At 48.9% G+C, this 18,428-nt stretch overlaps 1 protein-coding gene across 3 annotated transcripts in view; it reads right to left on the bottom strand.

Annotated features, from left to right (window-relative positions):
* Nucleotides 1–18,428, bottom strand: part of WDR66 (WD repeat domain 66) — a 135,702-nt gene that overhangs the window by 57,403 nt on the left and 59,871 nt on the right. For all 3 annotated transcript variants that reach the window (XR_003851890.1, XM_029570942.1, XM_029570941.1), the window contains exons 16-17: nt 4,261–4,375; nt 3,130–3,293 (exon numbers count right to left, since the gene is read on the bottom strand). Coding sequence is in view for 2 of the 3 variants with exons in the window: in XM_029570942.1 (XP_029426802.1) it covers nt 3,130–3,293; nt 4,261–4,375 (279 nt within the window). In the remaining variant the exon portion in view is untranslated. The remainder of the gene's footprint in view (nt 1–3,129; nt 3,294–4,260; nt 4,376–18,428) is intronic.

Raw genomic sequence — 18,428 nt, forward strand, 5'->3', positions numbered from 1 at the left:
TATTGACTATTTTTTTCCATAATCTTAGCCACAAAAGGCAGGTTCCTGATGGGGCTGATGCTAGCCCAAATAATAACACTCGGTACAGGAAGTGCTGTTTTCACCACCACAAATCAGAGATACTTCCTGTGACTGGGGAAGATCTCAATGTGAGTGTACGCGTCCTTTGGATCAAGGGAGTCAGTCCCCTTTTTGCAAAAAGGGGCTCAAGGTGCCCAGAGAAACCATATTGAACTTTTCTTTTTTGAGAAATTTGTTCAAGGCCTTAGATCTAGGATGGGACAGAGACCTCCTGTTTTCTTTGGAATCAGGAAGTACCTGGAGTAAAATCCTCTCCTTCTTTGCCCCGGTGGGACAGGCTCAACTGCTTTGGCTGTTAAGATGGAAGAGAGCTCCATTAACAGTACCTCCTAATGTGCTTCCGGCCCCCAAAACAGGCTCAGAGGGCAATTTGGCAGGATACCCAATAGGTTCAATTGGTACCCTTGACGGTCGATGGAAAGAACCCACCGGTCCAAGGTTTTACTGGACCACTGGTTTGCAAAAAACCTGCCCCCAACCAGAAGGGCCAACGTCTCGGGTAAGATGGCCTATGCTCCTTATGACCCAGTCAAAACCCCGTCCCTGGAGTTGACTGAGGCGCCAGCTGAGGCTTGGGGGCTCTCTGCTGCCTGGGATGGCCCTGATGCTGTTAACGGGAGTGAAGGGAAAGAGGATAGTACTTCCCTCTAGTGAAAGAACGATTTCCTCTGACCCAATCTAGCCAATCTCCTACAGGAGGAGGACGGATCCAGAGAGATGGTGGAGACTTATTGGAGGGTTTCATGGTGATCCCGGAGCTGGGCCACTGCATCCCTCATCCTATCTCTGAAGAGATTCTCTCCAGTACATGGCACACCAGCAAGTCCTTCCTGTACCTCCGGTCGGAGATCCGAGGCCCGCAAACATGCCATTCTGCAGGCACCAACTCCTGCTGCGGAGACCTTCGATGCAGTCTCGAAAATGTCGTAGGTTGATCGAACCTCATGTTTTCTGCACTCCAGGCCCTTATGCACCACTGACATGAGGGTGTCCTGCTAGGAAGCTATGTGGGCAATCATGGTCTCTTGAAACACCTTTTTCCCTAAGAGCATCCATCGCTCTGTAGTCCTTCCCCAGGGGTGCTGAGGAATAGGTCTGAGAATGCTTGGCTCTCTTGAGAGATGATTCGACCCACCACCAACTGGTGAGGCAGCCGACGCTTATCAAATCTGGCAGCCTTCAGGACAAGGGAGACCCCATTAGCCTTCTTGTTAATGGGAGGCACTGTGAGGGGGTGTTCCCATATCCTCAGCAGCAACTCCTTATGGATATCATGTACTGGGTCCACCACAATCTCCTTAGGAGGCTTCACAAATTGAGGGATCTCAAGCTTTTTGTGCCTGGCATCCTCCTTCATCAGTAACTGAATGGGATGGCTTCTGCCATCACGCTCACAAACCATGTAAAGGTTAAGTCCTCAGGTGGAGACTTCCTTTGCTCTTCTGGAGCTCTCCATGGTGTCATTTCCCGAGGGGTCAGGGACCCTCATCCTCACTGTAAGCAACAGGGGATGGTGCCCTAGGCGCTCAGCCTTCATCCAGAGGTGAAGGTATTGGCAGAGCTGGATGGTGGGGGGGGGGGGGGGGTGCTATAGGCCTCGGCATCTCTGCTGGCATGGGCGGAGCTTCCGCCTCAGAGGAACCAGCAATGATCACTGTATCATTAGAGAGAGGCTGCAGTGCCCTGACATCCACTGATGCCATCCCAGGAACCGACGCAAGCGATAATGCACCAATGAGCGCATTGAGTTTCTCCAGTAGCAGTTCCAGTTCCAGCTTCAGTGCCATTGGTGCCACAGGACTGATGCCCTCCATCACCTGATCCACTGCCAGCTGGACTCGCCACTCCAGCTCCTCCTAATGTTGCCGATGCCAACACTGACTGGGAGGAAGGACGGTTGGGGCCAGATCCTCTTCGGACCCGTAAGGCAGATCGGTGACTGGCATCAGGGCCAGTAGAGACCATAGCAGACTCCCAGCACTGACAGAGGATTGGAGCTCCTCACTGTGAGGTCGCTTCGGGGGCATCATAGCATGTGCCAGTGCAACCCCGGTCCCAGCACCGTGCATAGAGAGTGACCGGTGTCAATGCTGCTTCTGCTTCCCTCAATGCGTGGCCCGGTCCTTCCCCGGTGCCGAGGCCAATGACAAGGAACCTGACATCCTCTATCTGAAGGAGCTCGACAATGGTTGGTCTCTAGTGCCCCTTTCCGCCAATGGTACCGACTGAACCAATGATCCTGCCAATGTTGATGGTGCAGTGTCCATTGATGCGGCTCTGAGGTCCAGCAATGCCGATGCCTTTAACGCTGATGGCTCGGTCTTTCTCAACCCAAAGAGTTCCATCTTGTCAAGCCGAAGACAATGTCTCTTCAGGATCATTTGTGCACATAAGTGGCAACCCCAGACATAATGCAATGCCCCCAGAGGACACGTCACATGGGGGTCCTTAATGGACACAGTCCAAGTGCACCAGGCGCATTGCTAGAAACCAGATGTGGGCATGATAGAACGAAATAAAAGGGACACAAAATCAAAATCAATGGCAGTGGGTGTCAATGTTCGGCGGGCACCAAAGCACCACCACCGTGGGGGGAATCGACCACAAAAGGAAACTTACTAATAGACGACAAAAACCCTGACTAGGAACGCTATTGGAGATGGCTCGAAAGGGACCCGGCATCGAACGTTGGGAAAAAAAAAAAAGAAGTGAAAGAGAAAGTTTTCTAAAACAGGCCAAAAAGGCCAAGATTAGAACTCGCCAACCATGATTCTGCAGCTCCGCAGAAAAAGTGAGACTGTAGAGGGATCCCACATGGACACATGGTATAGGGCATGCTGGGCATACTCAGTGTGTTACGTCAAATCTCTAGACACTGACTTAAGTTTTCCACATTAGGGCTCCATCTGATGTCACCCATGTGTGAGGACTACCATCCTGCTTGTCCTTGGAGAACGAGTTTTTATTATTACTTTAGAATTGTTTAGATACAATGTAAGGGTGATAAAGTTTAGCTAAGATGTGAAGGTAACCTTTGCTTACACTTACTTTAAATTAACTTCCCACTTCAGAACAGTACAGTCACTGCCTCCTGCTGTGAAGACATAGCAGCCATCATATGATGTGACAAGGTCTGAAACCCCTGCAGGATGGCAAATCAGAGCAGACGACCTGTGTGGATTACCATCAATTGGTAAAATCTGCAAACCAACCTATCAGGATGGAGAAATAGTGTCTCAGTTTGTTTTAGAAGTTTAGGTTTAACACAGTGTATAAGGCAAATGAACATTCTGGATATATGTATGACATCCCTCAGAGAAAGACTTGGTACAAGTAAGAGGGAGATGTGTTAATCTCCTATTGGAATGCACCAGGGTCAGGGAATTTGTAAGTGCAAGACAGCCAAAATTAGCAAAGGTTTAGCAAGAAACACATCCAACCTAAAGAACTGGCTGCTCGGATAATTGTTCTGGAAATCAGCATATCCAATGTTTCAATTTCTGGATGCAATCCTACATGCCTCTTTCTTATGGTCTTCCCAAAATCTTACTTGCTTTAAATGGGTTCTCTTTCATAGCTGAGGCCTAGTTCCCAATGAACTAGAAAACAACTCTCCTCACAGCCATCCATGCCCCCTTTGAATCTGAAATTCTTATATTTAGCACTGTTATAGCAGCTTTAGAAGAAACATTTCAAACCAGCTTACATGGTCACAAAGCATTTTACCCAAATTAACTGGCTGTCTGAAAACGGCCCTGCCTCAGTACCGCTAAAAGTAGTCACTTTGTTCCGCAATGCACAGACTTTTAACTGCAGTAAGAGGCAGCGTTCCCAGGTGTGTGTCTGATTGGGGAGGAAAAGTAAGCGCATAGAACAGATTTTCAAATTTATGCTTGAACTTTTCCACCACAAAAATCCACCTGCAGGAAAAGCCGGTGCGCGTCACTGTGTGTACTTTGTACTCACAGCACGTTTTGAAGCAAAAGTTTGTGTGCAAAGCCCATGGGTGAAAAGTGCAGTGTGGTCAGCTTGAAACTTGCCTTAAGACTAGAGATCTCGTTTATGAAAGATTATTATCAGGCAGAAATGACAGACTCTAAGAGTGTTGGTGATGTTTTAAGCTTGTGAATTCAAGTACAGGGTACGTGAAAATAAATGGATTACAAAAAGACATGTTACCTTATCATCCGTAATATATGCCAGATACCCTTTTCTTGTATTTTGTCTGTTGGTATAAGTAAGGATTTCTATCTTTTTAAGAGGAGAACCATAAGTGGGTCCTAAAAGTGTCTTCCTGTGGAGCAAAACAGAGCCATCAATTTCACCTATTCATCAGGTAAAACACCCAAAACTGCTTTCTTGTTTTAGTGTCAAATTCTGAACTTATTTTCTTTCTATTTCAAAATACAAAGAAACAAAGGATACCCCTAAAACCCCTAGGGACTATATCGCAAGCAGAGAAGCCGGAAGACTTTTGAACAACCCTCAGGGACTCACTGCTGCACATGCAAGCACTGGCACTGAAGGCATATTGTCAGCTGACAGTATCGTAGGAAGAACTGAGCAGAGGTCCACAGAAGACCACGCCACATCAGGGGCACATGCAGCCAAGGAGTCAAACAGCCTAAAAGAGGGAAGATACGATCGAAGTCTACAAAATAATGAGTGGAATGAAGCAAGTAAATGTTAATCAGTTCGTTTACTCTTTCGAAAAGTACAGAGACCAGGGTACTCACAATGAAGTTACTAGGTGATACATTTAAAACTAACACGAGAAAATTTTTTTTGTACTCAATGTATAACTAAGCTCTGGAATTCTTTGCAAGAGGATGTGATGAAAGCTAACAGTGTAGCTGTATTTAAAAAAGGTTTGGACAAGTTCCTGATGGAAAAGTCTATAAACCATTATTAAGGTGGAGTTGCAGAAATCCACTGCTTATCCCTGGGATAATCAGCTTGGAATCTATCCAGGGCCGGTGCAAGGGGATTAGGCACCCTAGGCACCTTCTGTGTTATGCGTGCCGTCCGCAGCAGACCCGCAGCACGGCCCGCTCACCTTCTTACACAGACTCCAGCTCCTGATTCCTCCTTGCTAGCGGAGGTGGACCACCGGCTCCGACCTCGGGCTGCCTCTGGAACCTCCGGCTTTGCCATGGTCCCCAGTGTTGCCAGTCATTGGTCCGTGGAGAGACGCCACCACCCGCGCCGTGCCCCTCCCAAGGCGCACACGCATCGCTAATCCTTTTGAAGGGCCCGCAGCGGGAACCTGGCTGCGGCCTCGGATGATGACATCAGACTCTCTAATGTATTTAAACTCAGGCCTCCCTCCATAGCGTTGCCTTTGCAACAGGTCTCCTCGTACTCAGAGTACTTGTTGCTGATAGAGAATCCTCTCTATTCCTTGTTCCTGACCTTCGTTGTTCCTGGTTCCTGCCTTCATCGTTCCTGCCCTGTCTTTGTGTTGGACTGACTCTACGGATATCGACTTTGCTTTGTTTGACTATGCTTCAGCCTATCTCCAGACCCGGACCTCTGCTACGCCCGACTACTCTTCTGCCTATCTCCAGACCCAGACCTCTGCTACGCCCGACTACTCTTCTGCCTATCTCCAGACCCAGACCTCTGCTACGCCCGACTACTCTTCTGCCTATCTCCAGACCCAGACCTCTGCTACGCCTGACTATGCTTGACTTCTCCGTGATCAGACATCGCCTTGATTGACTATGCTATAGACTTCTCTGTGTTCAGAATTCTACATTGCTTGCCATGACCTCCACTTGCCGCCGGCCCTGATCCAAGCCTATCATTGACGCCTCTTCTAGCCTATGCCCTGGATGTAGACTTAGCAGGCTTCGGCCTATCTTTGCTCGAGCACCTCCAGCTACTCTCCGTTCCATTGGTGCCCAAGTTCCAGTACTGTGCCCAGTCCAGGGTAGGACTACACCATCTATCGATTGTTGTCTCTGGGCTGAACCAACCTCTCTCACTAACCTACCTCGAGGCCCACCTAAGTCCTGCTGGCCCCGGCACCCAAAGGTTCAACCCGCGGGGAACGAGGGCTGGTATAGGTGAAGCTCCAGCGGCCTTTACCTCCAGCCCACTCCACCTGCCGACAGTGGAGACCCGTAGGTCCTCACCTAAGGGTTGCTTCAACTCCTCCTCGGCCCAAGGGTCCACCTCCGACGCAACAGTTTTGTGTTGTGCCCCTCCCCCCCCCCCCAGTTGCAGACCCGACTCCTACCTCTCGCAAGCTGCAGCAGCAAAGAGGAGTGGAGATTCAAATCCTCACTCCTCTTTGCCACCGCCACTCGTGCCCCCTAACAGTTGGCACCCTAGGCCCAGGCCTAGCTCTCCCAGTGCTTCCGCCGGCCCTGTATCTACCCCTTGAGATCCTGCCAGGAACTCTGTCCTGGCTTGACCACTGTTGGAAACAGGATGCTGGGCTTGATGGACCATTGATCTGTCCCAGTATGGAAAGTCTTATATTCTTACGTTCTTAAGATCTCAGATTTTGGGCAGATGTGGAATGCTCACTAACACAGCAATACACAGGAAGCATCATTTTCAAAAGAGACTTTAATCACAGAAAGTCTTTTGCAGTAAACTTATGCATATTTGTCATTTGCCCAGAAGTTTACCTGGACTGAGCAGAGGCATTCCTGGTGGCCGAGCTGGGGAGGGATTTGGACTTGCAAGCACACTTTTGGAATTCAGAAAGTATGTGCATACATTTTCAAGGAAAATTTGTGTGAATATTTCAGCAGATGTAACTTGTACAGGTGGATTTGCTGGGATAATTTTCAGAGCAAACTTATACATGTAATTACACTTTGAAAACTGGAGCAACTTCTGTGCATTTTTCATCAACTTGGAAATTAATAGAGGAGTGGTTCAGTAGTTAGAGCAGGGGACTGAGAACCAGGGAAACTAGGTTCAAAGCCTGCTTCTGCCACAGACTGAGCAGGTCACTTATTTATTTATTTATTTATTTATTTATTTAAAGTCTCTTCTATACCGATAGCCGTTCGCACATCGTATCGGTTCACAAAAAACAAGAACTTTTGGGAGGAGCCCTTACAAGTAACCAAGCAATACAATTAACAGGGAGAGATACAATTAACAGGGGGAGTGGATAATACTGGGAGGCATAACACGATAAGTACTTATTGAATACATAAAACAACAATAGTATAATAACAATGTACAAGAGTCCGCAGTCGTAAGGCAATCTTCGTCAAAAATTCGGTGGCGGCTTAACATGGAGAAATTTTAAGTAGTGGGAAGTGATGTGGGGTAGGCTTGCTGGAAAAGCCACTTCCCCTCTACTGCCTCAGTTACAACTCATTGTAAGCCCTCTGAAGAAATAACTATAGTACCTGATCTCTAACGCATTTTAAGCTTGGATTTGGAAAAGGCAAGTGATAAAATCTAAATCCAAAATGACCCTCTAAGGGCATACTTTTTGCCAGTGGGCTTGCTCCAATTCTCAAAGTGAAAATATGCATGAATCTTTGCTTTGAAGCCTGCCATGGGTAAAACATACCCATGGTCATCACACCTGCTTTTGCAGTGGGTAGAATTTTGTTTGGAAATGTACACATAAATAGGTGAATTTTTAAAGGAATTATTTATGTAAATGTAACATACTATCATAGCAATTTTCAAAAGTCATTTACCTGCATTAAGTGCAATTAACGTGGATAAAACCTATGGATAGTTTGATGGCATATACTTAGCAATTTTCAAAAGCCCACTTACAAAGGTAAAGCAAATGTTGCTTACCTGTAACAGGTGTTCTCACAAGACAACAGGATGTTAGTCCTCACATATGGGTGACATCATCAGGATGGAGCCCAATCACGGAAAACTTCTGTCAAAGTTTCCAGAACTTTGACTGGCCCCTGCTGGGCATGCCCAGCACGGCACCAACCCTGCAGCCAGCAGGGGTCCCCCCTCAGTCTTATTTGATAGCTACAGGTAGTGCAGAAAAAATAAAATAAGAAAACATTATGAACCCAACACCACGGGGTGGCGGGCGGGTTTCGTGAGGACTAACATCCTGCTGTCCTGTGAGAACACCTGTTACAGGTAAGCAACATTTGCTTTCTCACAGGACAAGCAGGATGGTAGTCCTCACATATGGGTGAGTACCGAGCTGAGGATGTACGAACATTCACCAAATGTACCCAACGGCGTGCAACAGGCACAACAACTGGAGTGGAATTTGGTAGAGGGCATCCTGAACCCCACCGAGCAGGCGGAAGGGTGTTGGTACGTCACTTTGGAAATAGGTTACGCAGGACAGATTGGCCGAAGATGGAATCCTGTCTTCCGGCTTTGTCCAAGCAATAGTGGGCTGCGAAAGTGTGGAGAGAGCTCCAGGTGGCAGCCCTGCAAATGTCAGGAAGCGGCACCGATCGTAGGTGTGCTACTGAACAGTGGCGTAGCCAGAATTGATTTTTTGGGTGGGCACAAGGTTAGCATGGGTGGGCTGTAGGCATGCAGGTCTACTAGTTGTTTTTTTACTGATAAATAATACCAAATTATGCAGCATAGCATTCACATCTACGCCTAAGTATGAGGTTTACTTAATGATACAAACATAATTCACGGTGATTTGTGGTATTTTAGCCTTCTTATTATTACGATTTTATACACGGTTCTTACCTGTCCATAAATTTTGAGAGAGCGGTTGTGTTGCTTATATTTAAATTGCTAACATCTCAAAATATAGATATATATTTTTACCTTTGTTGTCTGATCTTTGTATTTTTCTAATCAGTTGGTCCTGGTCTCTTTTTCCCTTATAGCTCATTTCCTAATTCCTTTTCAGTGTCTTTCTTCTATTACTGTCTTCTTCCCTTCCACACACACACACACACACACACACACACACATATACACGCTTTCTCTCACAGACTCCCTCTCACACACTCAAGCTGTCACTCTCATATGCTCTCCCCCCCCCCCCACAAGCTCACATTCAAGTTCTCACTTTCTCACCCCTCCCCAGGCTTATATTCTTATGCACACACAGACGCACATCCAGGCACCCATTCTCACCCACACACATAAACCCACCCATTCTTATCCACATATTCAAGCTTCCATTCTCACCCACCCACACAAACCCAGGCTCTCATTCTCACCCATATATACACACATTCAAGCTCCCATTCTCACCCACCCACAAACCCAGGCTCCCATTCTCAACCACACATACACACATTCGAGCTCCCATTCACCCACATATTCAAGCTTCCATTCTCACCCACATACACACCCAGGCTCCAGTTTTCACCCACACACACTCCCATTCTCATCCACACATACACATTCAAGCACGTGCACAGCTTCCGCTTTCTCCCCCAGAGCAGGAAGATCAGCTGCCTCTCCTGCTGCCACCGGACTCCTGCTATCTTCGGGCGTCGGGCCCTACTGCCCGCCGAACTTCCTGTCGGGGGGGGGGGGGGAGCGGAAGCGCAGCGCACAACGTCCGCTCCCTCCCTCCCCCCCCCCCCAAGCAGGAAGATCGGCGGGCAGTACGGCCCGACGCCCGAAGATAGCAGGAGAACGGGTGGCAGCAGGAGAGGCAGCTGATCTTCCTGCTCTGGGGGAGAAAGCGGAAGCTGTGCGTGGCGCTTCCGCTCCCCCACCCCCAAACAGGAAGTTCGGCGGGCCGTTTGGCCCGAAGATAGCAGAACAGGTGGCAGCAGGAGAGGCAGCTGATCTTCCTGCTCTAGGGGAGAAAGCGGAAGCTGTGCGCGGCGCTTCCGCTCCCCCAAACAGGAAGTTCGGCGGGCCGTTTGGTCCGAAGATAGCAGGAGAACGGGTGGCAGCAGGAGAGGCAGCTGATCTTCCTGCATTGGGGGGAGGAAGCGCGTGGCGCTTCCGCTCCCCCCCGAACAGGAAGACCGGTTGGCCATACGGCCGCAGCAGCGCTTCCCCATGTGTGCCGTGATGGCGCGCGAGGCGTGGGTTCTCTTGTTCGCTGTCGCGGGGATGGGATCCCGCGACAGCCTTGCAGTTCCGGTGCCAGTTGGGTGGGCCTGGGTCTAAGTTGGGTGGGCACCTGCCCACCCAGGCCCACCCGTGGCTACGCCACTGCTACTGAAGTCGCCATGGCCCTCACAGAGTGTGCTTTAACACGGTCTTGGAAAGGAATGCCTGCTTGCTGATAGCAAAAAGATATGCAGTCCGCCAACCAGGAGGAGAGAGTCTGCTTACCCACAGGTTGCCCTAATTTGTTGGGATGGAAAGAGACGAATAACTGAGTGCTCTTCCTATGGGCAACTGTACGGTCTAGGTAGAACGCTAGAGCCCGTTTACAGTCGAGGGTATGCAGAGCCTGTTCCCCTGGGTTGGAGTGGGGCCTGGGAAAGAAGATAGGTAGTATGATGGATTGATTAATATGAAACTCCGAAACTACCTTAGGCAAAAACTTAGGGTAAGTGCGGAGTACCGCCCGGTCCTGCAGGAGTTTAGTGTAAGGCGGATAGGTAACTAGGGCCTGTAACTCACTAACCCTGCGAGCTGAAGTGATAGCCAAAAGGAAAATCACTTTCCATGTGAGATACTTTAGGTCACAGGAGTGAAGAGGTTCGAATGGTGGTTTCATGAGCTGCCCGAGAACTAGATTAAGGTCCCAAGAAGGGACTGGAGGACGTAAAGGTGGCTTGATTTGGAGCAAGCCTTTAAGAAAACGTGTTACGAGGGGTTGTACCGATATAGGGACATCCCCGACACCTTTATGGAAGGCGGCTACCGCACTGACATGCATTCTGATTCTGAGGTTTTAGACCTGATTCCGATAAGTGCCAGAGATAGTCCAAAAACCTTGGGATTGGAAAGGAAAAGGGATCAAGGGATTGCGAAGAACACCATGATGTATACCTTTTCCATTTATAGGAATAAGACTTTCTTGTGGAAGGCTTCCGTGAAGCAATCAGGACACGAGAAACCGAATCTGAAAGGTTAAGTGGTTGAAGGATTAACCTTTCAACATCCATGCCATCAGGGACAAGGCCTGAAGATTGGGATGGCATAGACATCCATCGTTCTGAGTGATCAGAAGCGGGTGCGATCCCAAGGGAATGTGCCTGCAGATGGAGAGATCCTGGAGTATGGGAAACCACACTTGGCGTGGCCAGTGAGGTGCTATCAGGATCATGGTTCCCTTGTCCTGACGGAGCTTCACGAGAGTCTTCGAGAGAAGAGGAAGTGGAGGGAATGCATAAAGCAGACCAGTTGCCCACGAGAGGGAGAATGCATCTCTGGGCTGAGTGCGCTCGCTCCGAATGAGGGAGCAGTAGTTGTCCACTTTGTGGTTCTGAGGGGACACAAAGAGGTCTATTTGGGGATGACCCCATTGCTGGAAGAGAGAGGTCGCTACTGAGGGATTGAGAGACCACTCGTGCGGTTGGAAGACACGACTCATTTTGTCTGCCAAGACATTGTCCACTCCCGGCAAATAGGTGGCCCTGAGGTACATCGAGTGGGAGAGCGCTTCCGCCCAAATCTGCGCAGCTTCCTGACACAGAAGGAAGGAGCCTGTGCCTCCCTGCTTGTTGATGTACCACATGGCCACCTGGTTGTCCGTCTGAATCAGGATGACGTGATTTGATAGGCAATCCTGAAAAGCTCTGAGAGCATATCGCATTGCTCGAAGCTCCAGGAAATTTATCTGGTGTTTGGCTTCCTCTGGAGACCAAAATCTTGTGACTGTAGATCGTTCACATGAGCTCCCCATCTGAGGTTGGAAGCATCGGTGGTGAGAATGAGTTGAGGATCTGGTAGGTGAAAAGGCAGTCCCTGGAGGAGATTGTTCTGATCTTTCCAACAGGCAAGAGACAGACGGAGTGCATCGGTGATGTGGACAATGGTTGACAGAGACTGAGTCGCTTGAATCCATTGTGATCTCAGAGTCCAATGCATGACTCTTATGGCCAGGTGGGCCATTGGTGTGAGATGGACTGAGGATGCCATGTGTCCGAGAAGGACAAGGAATTGCCAAGCCTTTGCTGTATACTGAGACTGCAACTGGTGAGCTAGGGACATGAGGGTTTGCACTCGTTGTTGCGGTAGAAAGGCTTTTGCCTGTAAGATGTCCAAGTCTGCTCCAATGAACGACAAGGTTTGAGATGGGACTAAATAGGATTTCTCGTAATTGACGAGAAATCCTAGAGAAATTAGAGTGTGTAGGGTCAAATCCAGGGACGACTGAGCGGCTTGCTGGGTTGGGGCCCTGATTAACCAGTCGTCTAGATAGGGGTAGACGTGAACACCTTCTTTCCTGAGAAAGGCTGCGACAACTATGAGACATTTGGTATAGACTCGTGGTGCCGATGCTAGGCCGAATGGAAGCACCCGGTATTGATAGTGCCTTGGACCTACTAAAAACCTGAGGTAGAGATGTGAATCGTGTGATCGATCGTCTTAACGATCGATTTCGGCTGGGAGGGGGAGGGAATCGGATCGTCGCCGTTTGGGTTTTTTAAATATCGTGAAAATCGTGAAAATCGAAAACCGCACACTAAAATATCCCTAAAACCCACCCCGACCCTTTAAAATAAATCCCCCACCCTCCCGAAACCCCCCCCCCCCCCCCCCAAAATGCCTTAAATTACCTGGGGTCCAGTAGGGGGGGAGGGCGGGAAAACCGGCACACTAAAACAACCCTAAAACCCACCCCGACCCTTTAAAATAAATCCCCCACCCTCCCGAACCCCCCCAAAATACCTTAAATTACCTGGGGTCCAGAGGAAGGGGTCCCACTGTGATCTTCCACTCTCGGACCTCCGGTGCTTGTAGAAATGGCGCCGGCGCTACCTTTGGTTTTTCCGTACGGAAAAACGATTCGCGGCAGGAGATCGCTCCCGGACCCCCGCTGGACCCCCAGGACTTTTGGCCAGCTTGGGGGGGCCTCCTGACCCCCACAAGACTTGCCAAAAGTCCAGCGGGGGTCCAGAACGACCTCCTGCAGTCGAATCGTGTTGTCTACGGCCGGCGCCATTTTGCGCAAAATGGCGGCGCAAAATGGCGCCGGCCGTAGACAACACGATTCGACTGCAGGAGGTCGTTCCAGACCCCCGCTGGACTTTTGGCAAGTCTTGTGGGGGTCAGGAGGCCCCCCCAAGCTGGCCAAAAGTCCCTGGGGGTCCAGCGGGGGTCCGGGAGCGATCTCCTGCCGCGAATCGTTTTTCCATACGGAAAAACCAAAGGTAGCGCCGGCGCCATTTCTACAAGCACCGGAGGTCCGAGAGTGGAAGATCACAGTGGGACCCTTCCTCTGGACCCCAGGTAATTTAAGGTATTTTGGGGGGTTCGGGAGGGTGGGGGATTTATTTTAAAGGGTCGGGGTGGGTTTTAGGGTTGTTTTAGTGTGCCGGTTTTCCCGCCCTCCCCTTTCCCCTCCCCCTTCCCCCGATTTACGATTTTTGACGATAAATCAGGGGAATTGTTATTGTATCGCGGCTCTAACGATTTTTGACGATTTAAAATATATCGGACGATATTTTAAATCGTCAAAAAACGATTCACATCCCTAACCTGAGGTACTTGCGATGAGCTGGAGCTATCGCAATGTGGGTGTATGCGTCCTGGAGGTCCAGAGAGCAGAGCCAGTCTCCTCTTTGTAGAAGAGGTAGAAGCGAGCCCAAGTTACCATCTTGAACTTTTCCCGATGAAGGTACTTGTTGAGGGCACGTAGGTCCAGAATTGGACGAACTCCCCGGATTTTTTGGGGATCAAAAACTACCGGGAATAGAACCCTAGGCCTTTTTGTGAAAGAGGAACGGGTTCTATTGCCCTTAACTGGAGAAGAAGGGAAACCTCCTGCTCCAGAAGGACAGAGTGGTCGGTTACTCTCCACACTTGTAGAGGTGGTGATTCCGGTGGAAGAGTAAGAAAGTTCAGGTGGTAACCCTGAGCAATGATTGTTAGCACCCATTGGTCGGTAGTGATTGATTGCCAAATGCCGTGAAAGTGGCACAATCGACCTCCCACTGGTATGCCTGGCAGGGGAATTAGGCTGCTGCTCTCCAAGGGAAAGTCAAAAACCTGAAGCAGGCCCCGGCTGGGGAGCTGCTTGTGGCTTTTGCTTCCGGGGCTGGCAAGGCTGAGATTTTTGATAAGGCCTCGTAACTCGGGACCTTGTTGGTGGAGGATAGTACTTCCTTGGGCGGAAGAATGACTTCTTAGAGTCCTTCTTGAAGGGCTGTCTAGAAGGGAAGTCAGAAGGTATCGATGAGAGCTGTTTGAGGGTCTCATGATGGTCCTTTAATTCAGCCACTATTTGCTGAATCTGTTCACCGAACAGATTATCTCCTATTCAGGGCAGGTCAGAGATCCTGTCTTGTACTTCTGGGCGAAGGTCAGAAGACTTGAGCCAGGCCCAGTGTCTTGCCGAAATGGCAGTTGCAGACACTCTAGTGGAGGTGTCGAAAATATCATAAGCTGTTCTTATCTCATGCTTTCCTGCCTCATACCCCTTGTTGACAAGGATTTGAAGATGTTCTTGGAATTGGTCAGGCAGGGTTTCGGAGAAGTCCTGTATTTGCTTGAAAATGACCCTGTTGTATTGGGTCATGTACAGCTGGTAAGAAGCAATTCTGGAGATGAGCATGGCCCCTTGGAACACTCGTCGACCAATATTGTCTAGGAACTTGTGTTCCTTGACAGGAGGGGTAGAGGAGTGAGTCTTTGTTCTTTTTGCTTTTTTTTGAGCTGATTCTACCACAACTGAGTGGTGGTCGAGCTCAGTTGTGGCAATGGATCCAGGGTTTTCCCAGTTCTTTTTGAGGAGGTCAAGAAGAACTTGATGAATAGGAATAGAAGTGATAACTTTAGGGGCATCCAGGAACTGGAGAAGCTCCATCATCTGGTGCCTATCATCTTGCTCCGTCTGAAGCTGAAAAGGGACCAATTCCGACATTTCCTTCACAAAATTAATGAAAGAGAGGTCCTCTGGAGGAGAACGCTTTCTACTTTCAGTAGGAGAGGGAGGTAAAGGTAAGTCATCGGTGTTTGTGGAAGTATCATCACCCCAGGTGTCATAAGGAACAGCAGGCTGACCTGTAGGACGAAAAGGGGGTTGGATACCCGAAGGGCCCGACTGAGGCTCCGAGAAAATCGAAGGAATCACCGGAGGCACCGTGGACGCCCTGGGGGTATCGGTGCTGGCATCGAAGGCATCGATGGCGCCGATGTGCGTATGCCCCCGATGAATGAATCGGTGATGAGGGACGACATGGCATCGATGGCTGAGGCAATACCCCCGAAGGAGGAATGCGGAATGGTGTTTCTCCTCCCGATGAAGCTGTCAACGGGGAGTGCACCAGAGCCATCGGAGACCCGGGAATCACCGGTGGAAGGGCAGTCATGAGCGCCTCCATCCGGGACAGCAGTGGTGCCAGCGCTGCTGGAATCGGGTCGGTGACCGGTTCCACTCTCGGTGCCGGTGTCGGAGGAACCTGGAGTCGTTGCATCGCCTTGTCGATGGCCTCCTGGACCAGCCAGTCCAGTTCTTCCAGGAGACCTGGGGCAATCAGCCCCGGCTCAGTGACGGAAGAGGGAGGCTGAGGCACAGTCGGAGGGACCACCTTTACAGGCAGAATCACGACTCCCAAACCCCGATCGGGTGAGGGTGGCCTCGATGTCCCAGTCGCAGGAGTGGTCGGTGCCGTTCCTGGACAGGGCTTCTTCGATGGTGGCGAGGTCGATGATTTCGCTTCCTCGATGGTCCAAGACTTACGATGCTGATGGCGATGTTTCTCCCTACGATCCCCTCGATGTTGAGGGGGAGAAACGGGAGTCAATGGCCGAGAAGACGTCGATGGCGGCCGGTCACCGGACGGTTGTCGATGCTGGTGCGACTTAGACGGTGCCAGTTCCGATGACGTCGATGCGATGGACGGCGTCGGGGTGTGAGCACGGAAAAGGAGTCCCATCTTCTCCATTCTGGCTTTGCGACCTTTTGGTATCATGAGGGCACATTTGGTGGCAAGTCAGGACATCATGCTCACGGCCCTAAACACATTACACAGACTCCATGAGGGTCTGTGATAGACATGGTGCGAGTACAGTCCGGGCACCGACGAAACCCCGACGCCATGGCCATAGAGAAATCGAGCTGCGGTACGGTCGACGGCCAGTAGGCCGCGAGGGCCAAACTCGACGGTAATCGACGAAAAATGGTGAAAACTTACCGGAGTACCGCAGCCTGAGAAAAGTTAGAGGAGGGACCCCTGTGGGACAATTTAAGTTTAATTAACTCCGTGAGGAAAATTCCTGTCAGGAATCTCTTCAGAGCTCTTAAACCGCGAGGCTACTGCTGCGCGGAAAAAAGAAGATTGAGGGGGGACCCCTGCTGGCTGCAGGGTTGGTGCCGTGCTGGGCATGCCCAGTAGGGACCAGTCAAAGTTCTGGAAACTTTGACAGAAGTTTTCCGTGATTGGGCTCCATCCTGATGATGTCACCCATATGTGAGGACTACCATCCTGCTTGTCCTGTGAGAAAGTGCATTTACACATGTAAAACCCAGTTTTAAGCATGTAAATGCTTTTGAAAATCAGGACCAAAGAGTTGAAAATGCTATTTACGCGCAAACTAATAATGCCCCTGGGAACATGTCTTCTCAATGCGGCTACAAGTATGTACGTTCTACAACACGCAAACTATTAGCCACACTGAGGGAAGGCAAGTTTCTGATAGCCGACTGACGCAGGTAAACACTTTTTAACTGCCCAAATTGCTTTGAAATGGACTTCTAAGAATACCTTTTTAATTTAAAAAATACATGGGGATATATTACTATAAAATATTAATTTTCCTTACAAAAAATACAAGAATTAACTACATAAGAACATAAGAAAATGCCATACTGGGTCAGACCAAGGGTCCATCAAGCCCAGCATCCTGTTTCCAACAGTGGCCAATCCAGGCCATAAGAACCTGGCAAGTACCCAAAAACTAAGTCTATTCCATGTAACCATTGCTAATGGCAGTGGCTATTCTCTAAGTGAACTTAATAGCAGGTAATGGACTTCTCCTCCAAGAACTTATCCAATCCTTTTTTAAACACAGCTATACTAACTGCACGAACCACATTCTCTGCAACAAATTCCAGAGTTTAATTGTGCGTTGAGTAAAAAAGAACTTTCTCCGATTAGTTTTAAATGTGCCCCATTGCTAACTTCATGGAGTGTCCCCTAGTCCTTCTACTATCCGAAAGAGTAAATAACCGATTCACATCTACCCGTTCTAGACCTCTCATGATTTTAAACACCTCTATCATATCCCCCCTCAGTCGTCTCTTCTCCAAGCTGAAAAGTCCTAACCTCTTTAGTCTTTCCTCATAGGGGAGTTGTTCCATTCCCCTTATCATTTTGGTAGCCCTTCTCTGTACCTTCTCCATCGCAATTATATCTTTTTTGAGATGCGGCGACCAGAATTGTACACAGTATTCAAGGTGCGGTCTCACCATGGAGCGATACAGAGGCATTATGACATTTTCCGTTTTATTCATCATTCCTTTTCTAATAATTCCCAATATTCTGTTTGCTTTTTTGACTGCCGCAGCACACTGAACCGACGATTTCAATGTGTTATCCACTATGACACCTAGATCTCTTTCTTGGGTTGTAGCACCTAATATGGAACCCAACATCGTGTAATTATAGCATGGGTTATTTTTCCCTATATGCATCACCTTGCACTTATCCACATTAAATTTCATCTGCCATTTGGATGCCCAATTTTCCAGTCTCACAAGGTCTTCCTGCAATTTATCACAATCTGCTTGTGATTTAACTACTCTGCACAATTTTGTGTCATCTGCAAATTTGATTATCTCACTCGTCGTATTTCTTTCCAGATCATTTATAAATATATTGAACAGTAAGGGTCCCAATACAGATCCCTGAGGCACTCACTGTCCACTCCCTTCCACTGAGAAAATTGCCCATTTAATCCTACTCTGTTTCCTGTCTTTTAGCCAGTTTGCAATCCACGAAAGGACATCGCCACCTATCCCATGACTTTTTACTTTTCCTAGAAGCCTCTCATGAGGAACTTTGTCAAATGCCTTCTGAAAATCCAAGTATACTATATCTACCGGTTCACCTTTATCCACATGTTTATTAACTCCTTCAGCTGATTAAATAGCCATATTAGTGCAATGCTGGCCCTATAATTTTTTAGTAGATAAGCATATGTGTAAGAAAGAGAAGTATATGTTGTTGAGTAAAAGCCCTAAGAGATTTTAATGCTCATTTTTCAGATTTAAAAGCAGGAATTTGATTCTGTCCACCCCATCTAATACCACAGGAGTGGAATAGGAGCCATAGCTA

The sequence above is a fragment of the Rhinatrema bivittatum genome, chromosome 11 (assembly GCF_901001135.1).
Source record: "Rhinatrema bivittatum chromosome 11, aRhiBiv1.1, whole genome shotgun sequence".
NCBI classification, from domain to species: domain Eukaryota; kingdom Metazoa; phylum Chordata; class Amphibia; order Gymnophiona; family Rhinatrematidae; genus Rhinatrema; species Rhinatrema bivittatum.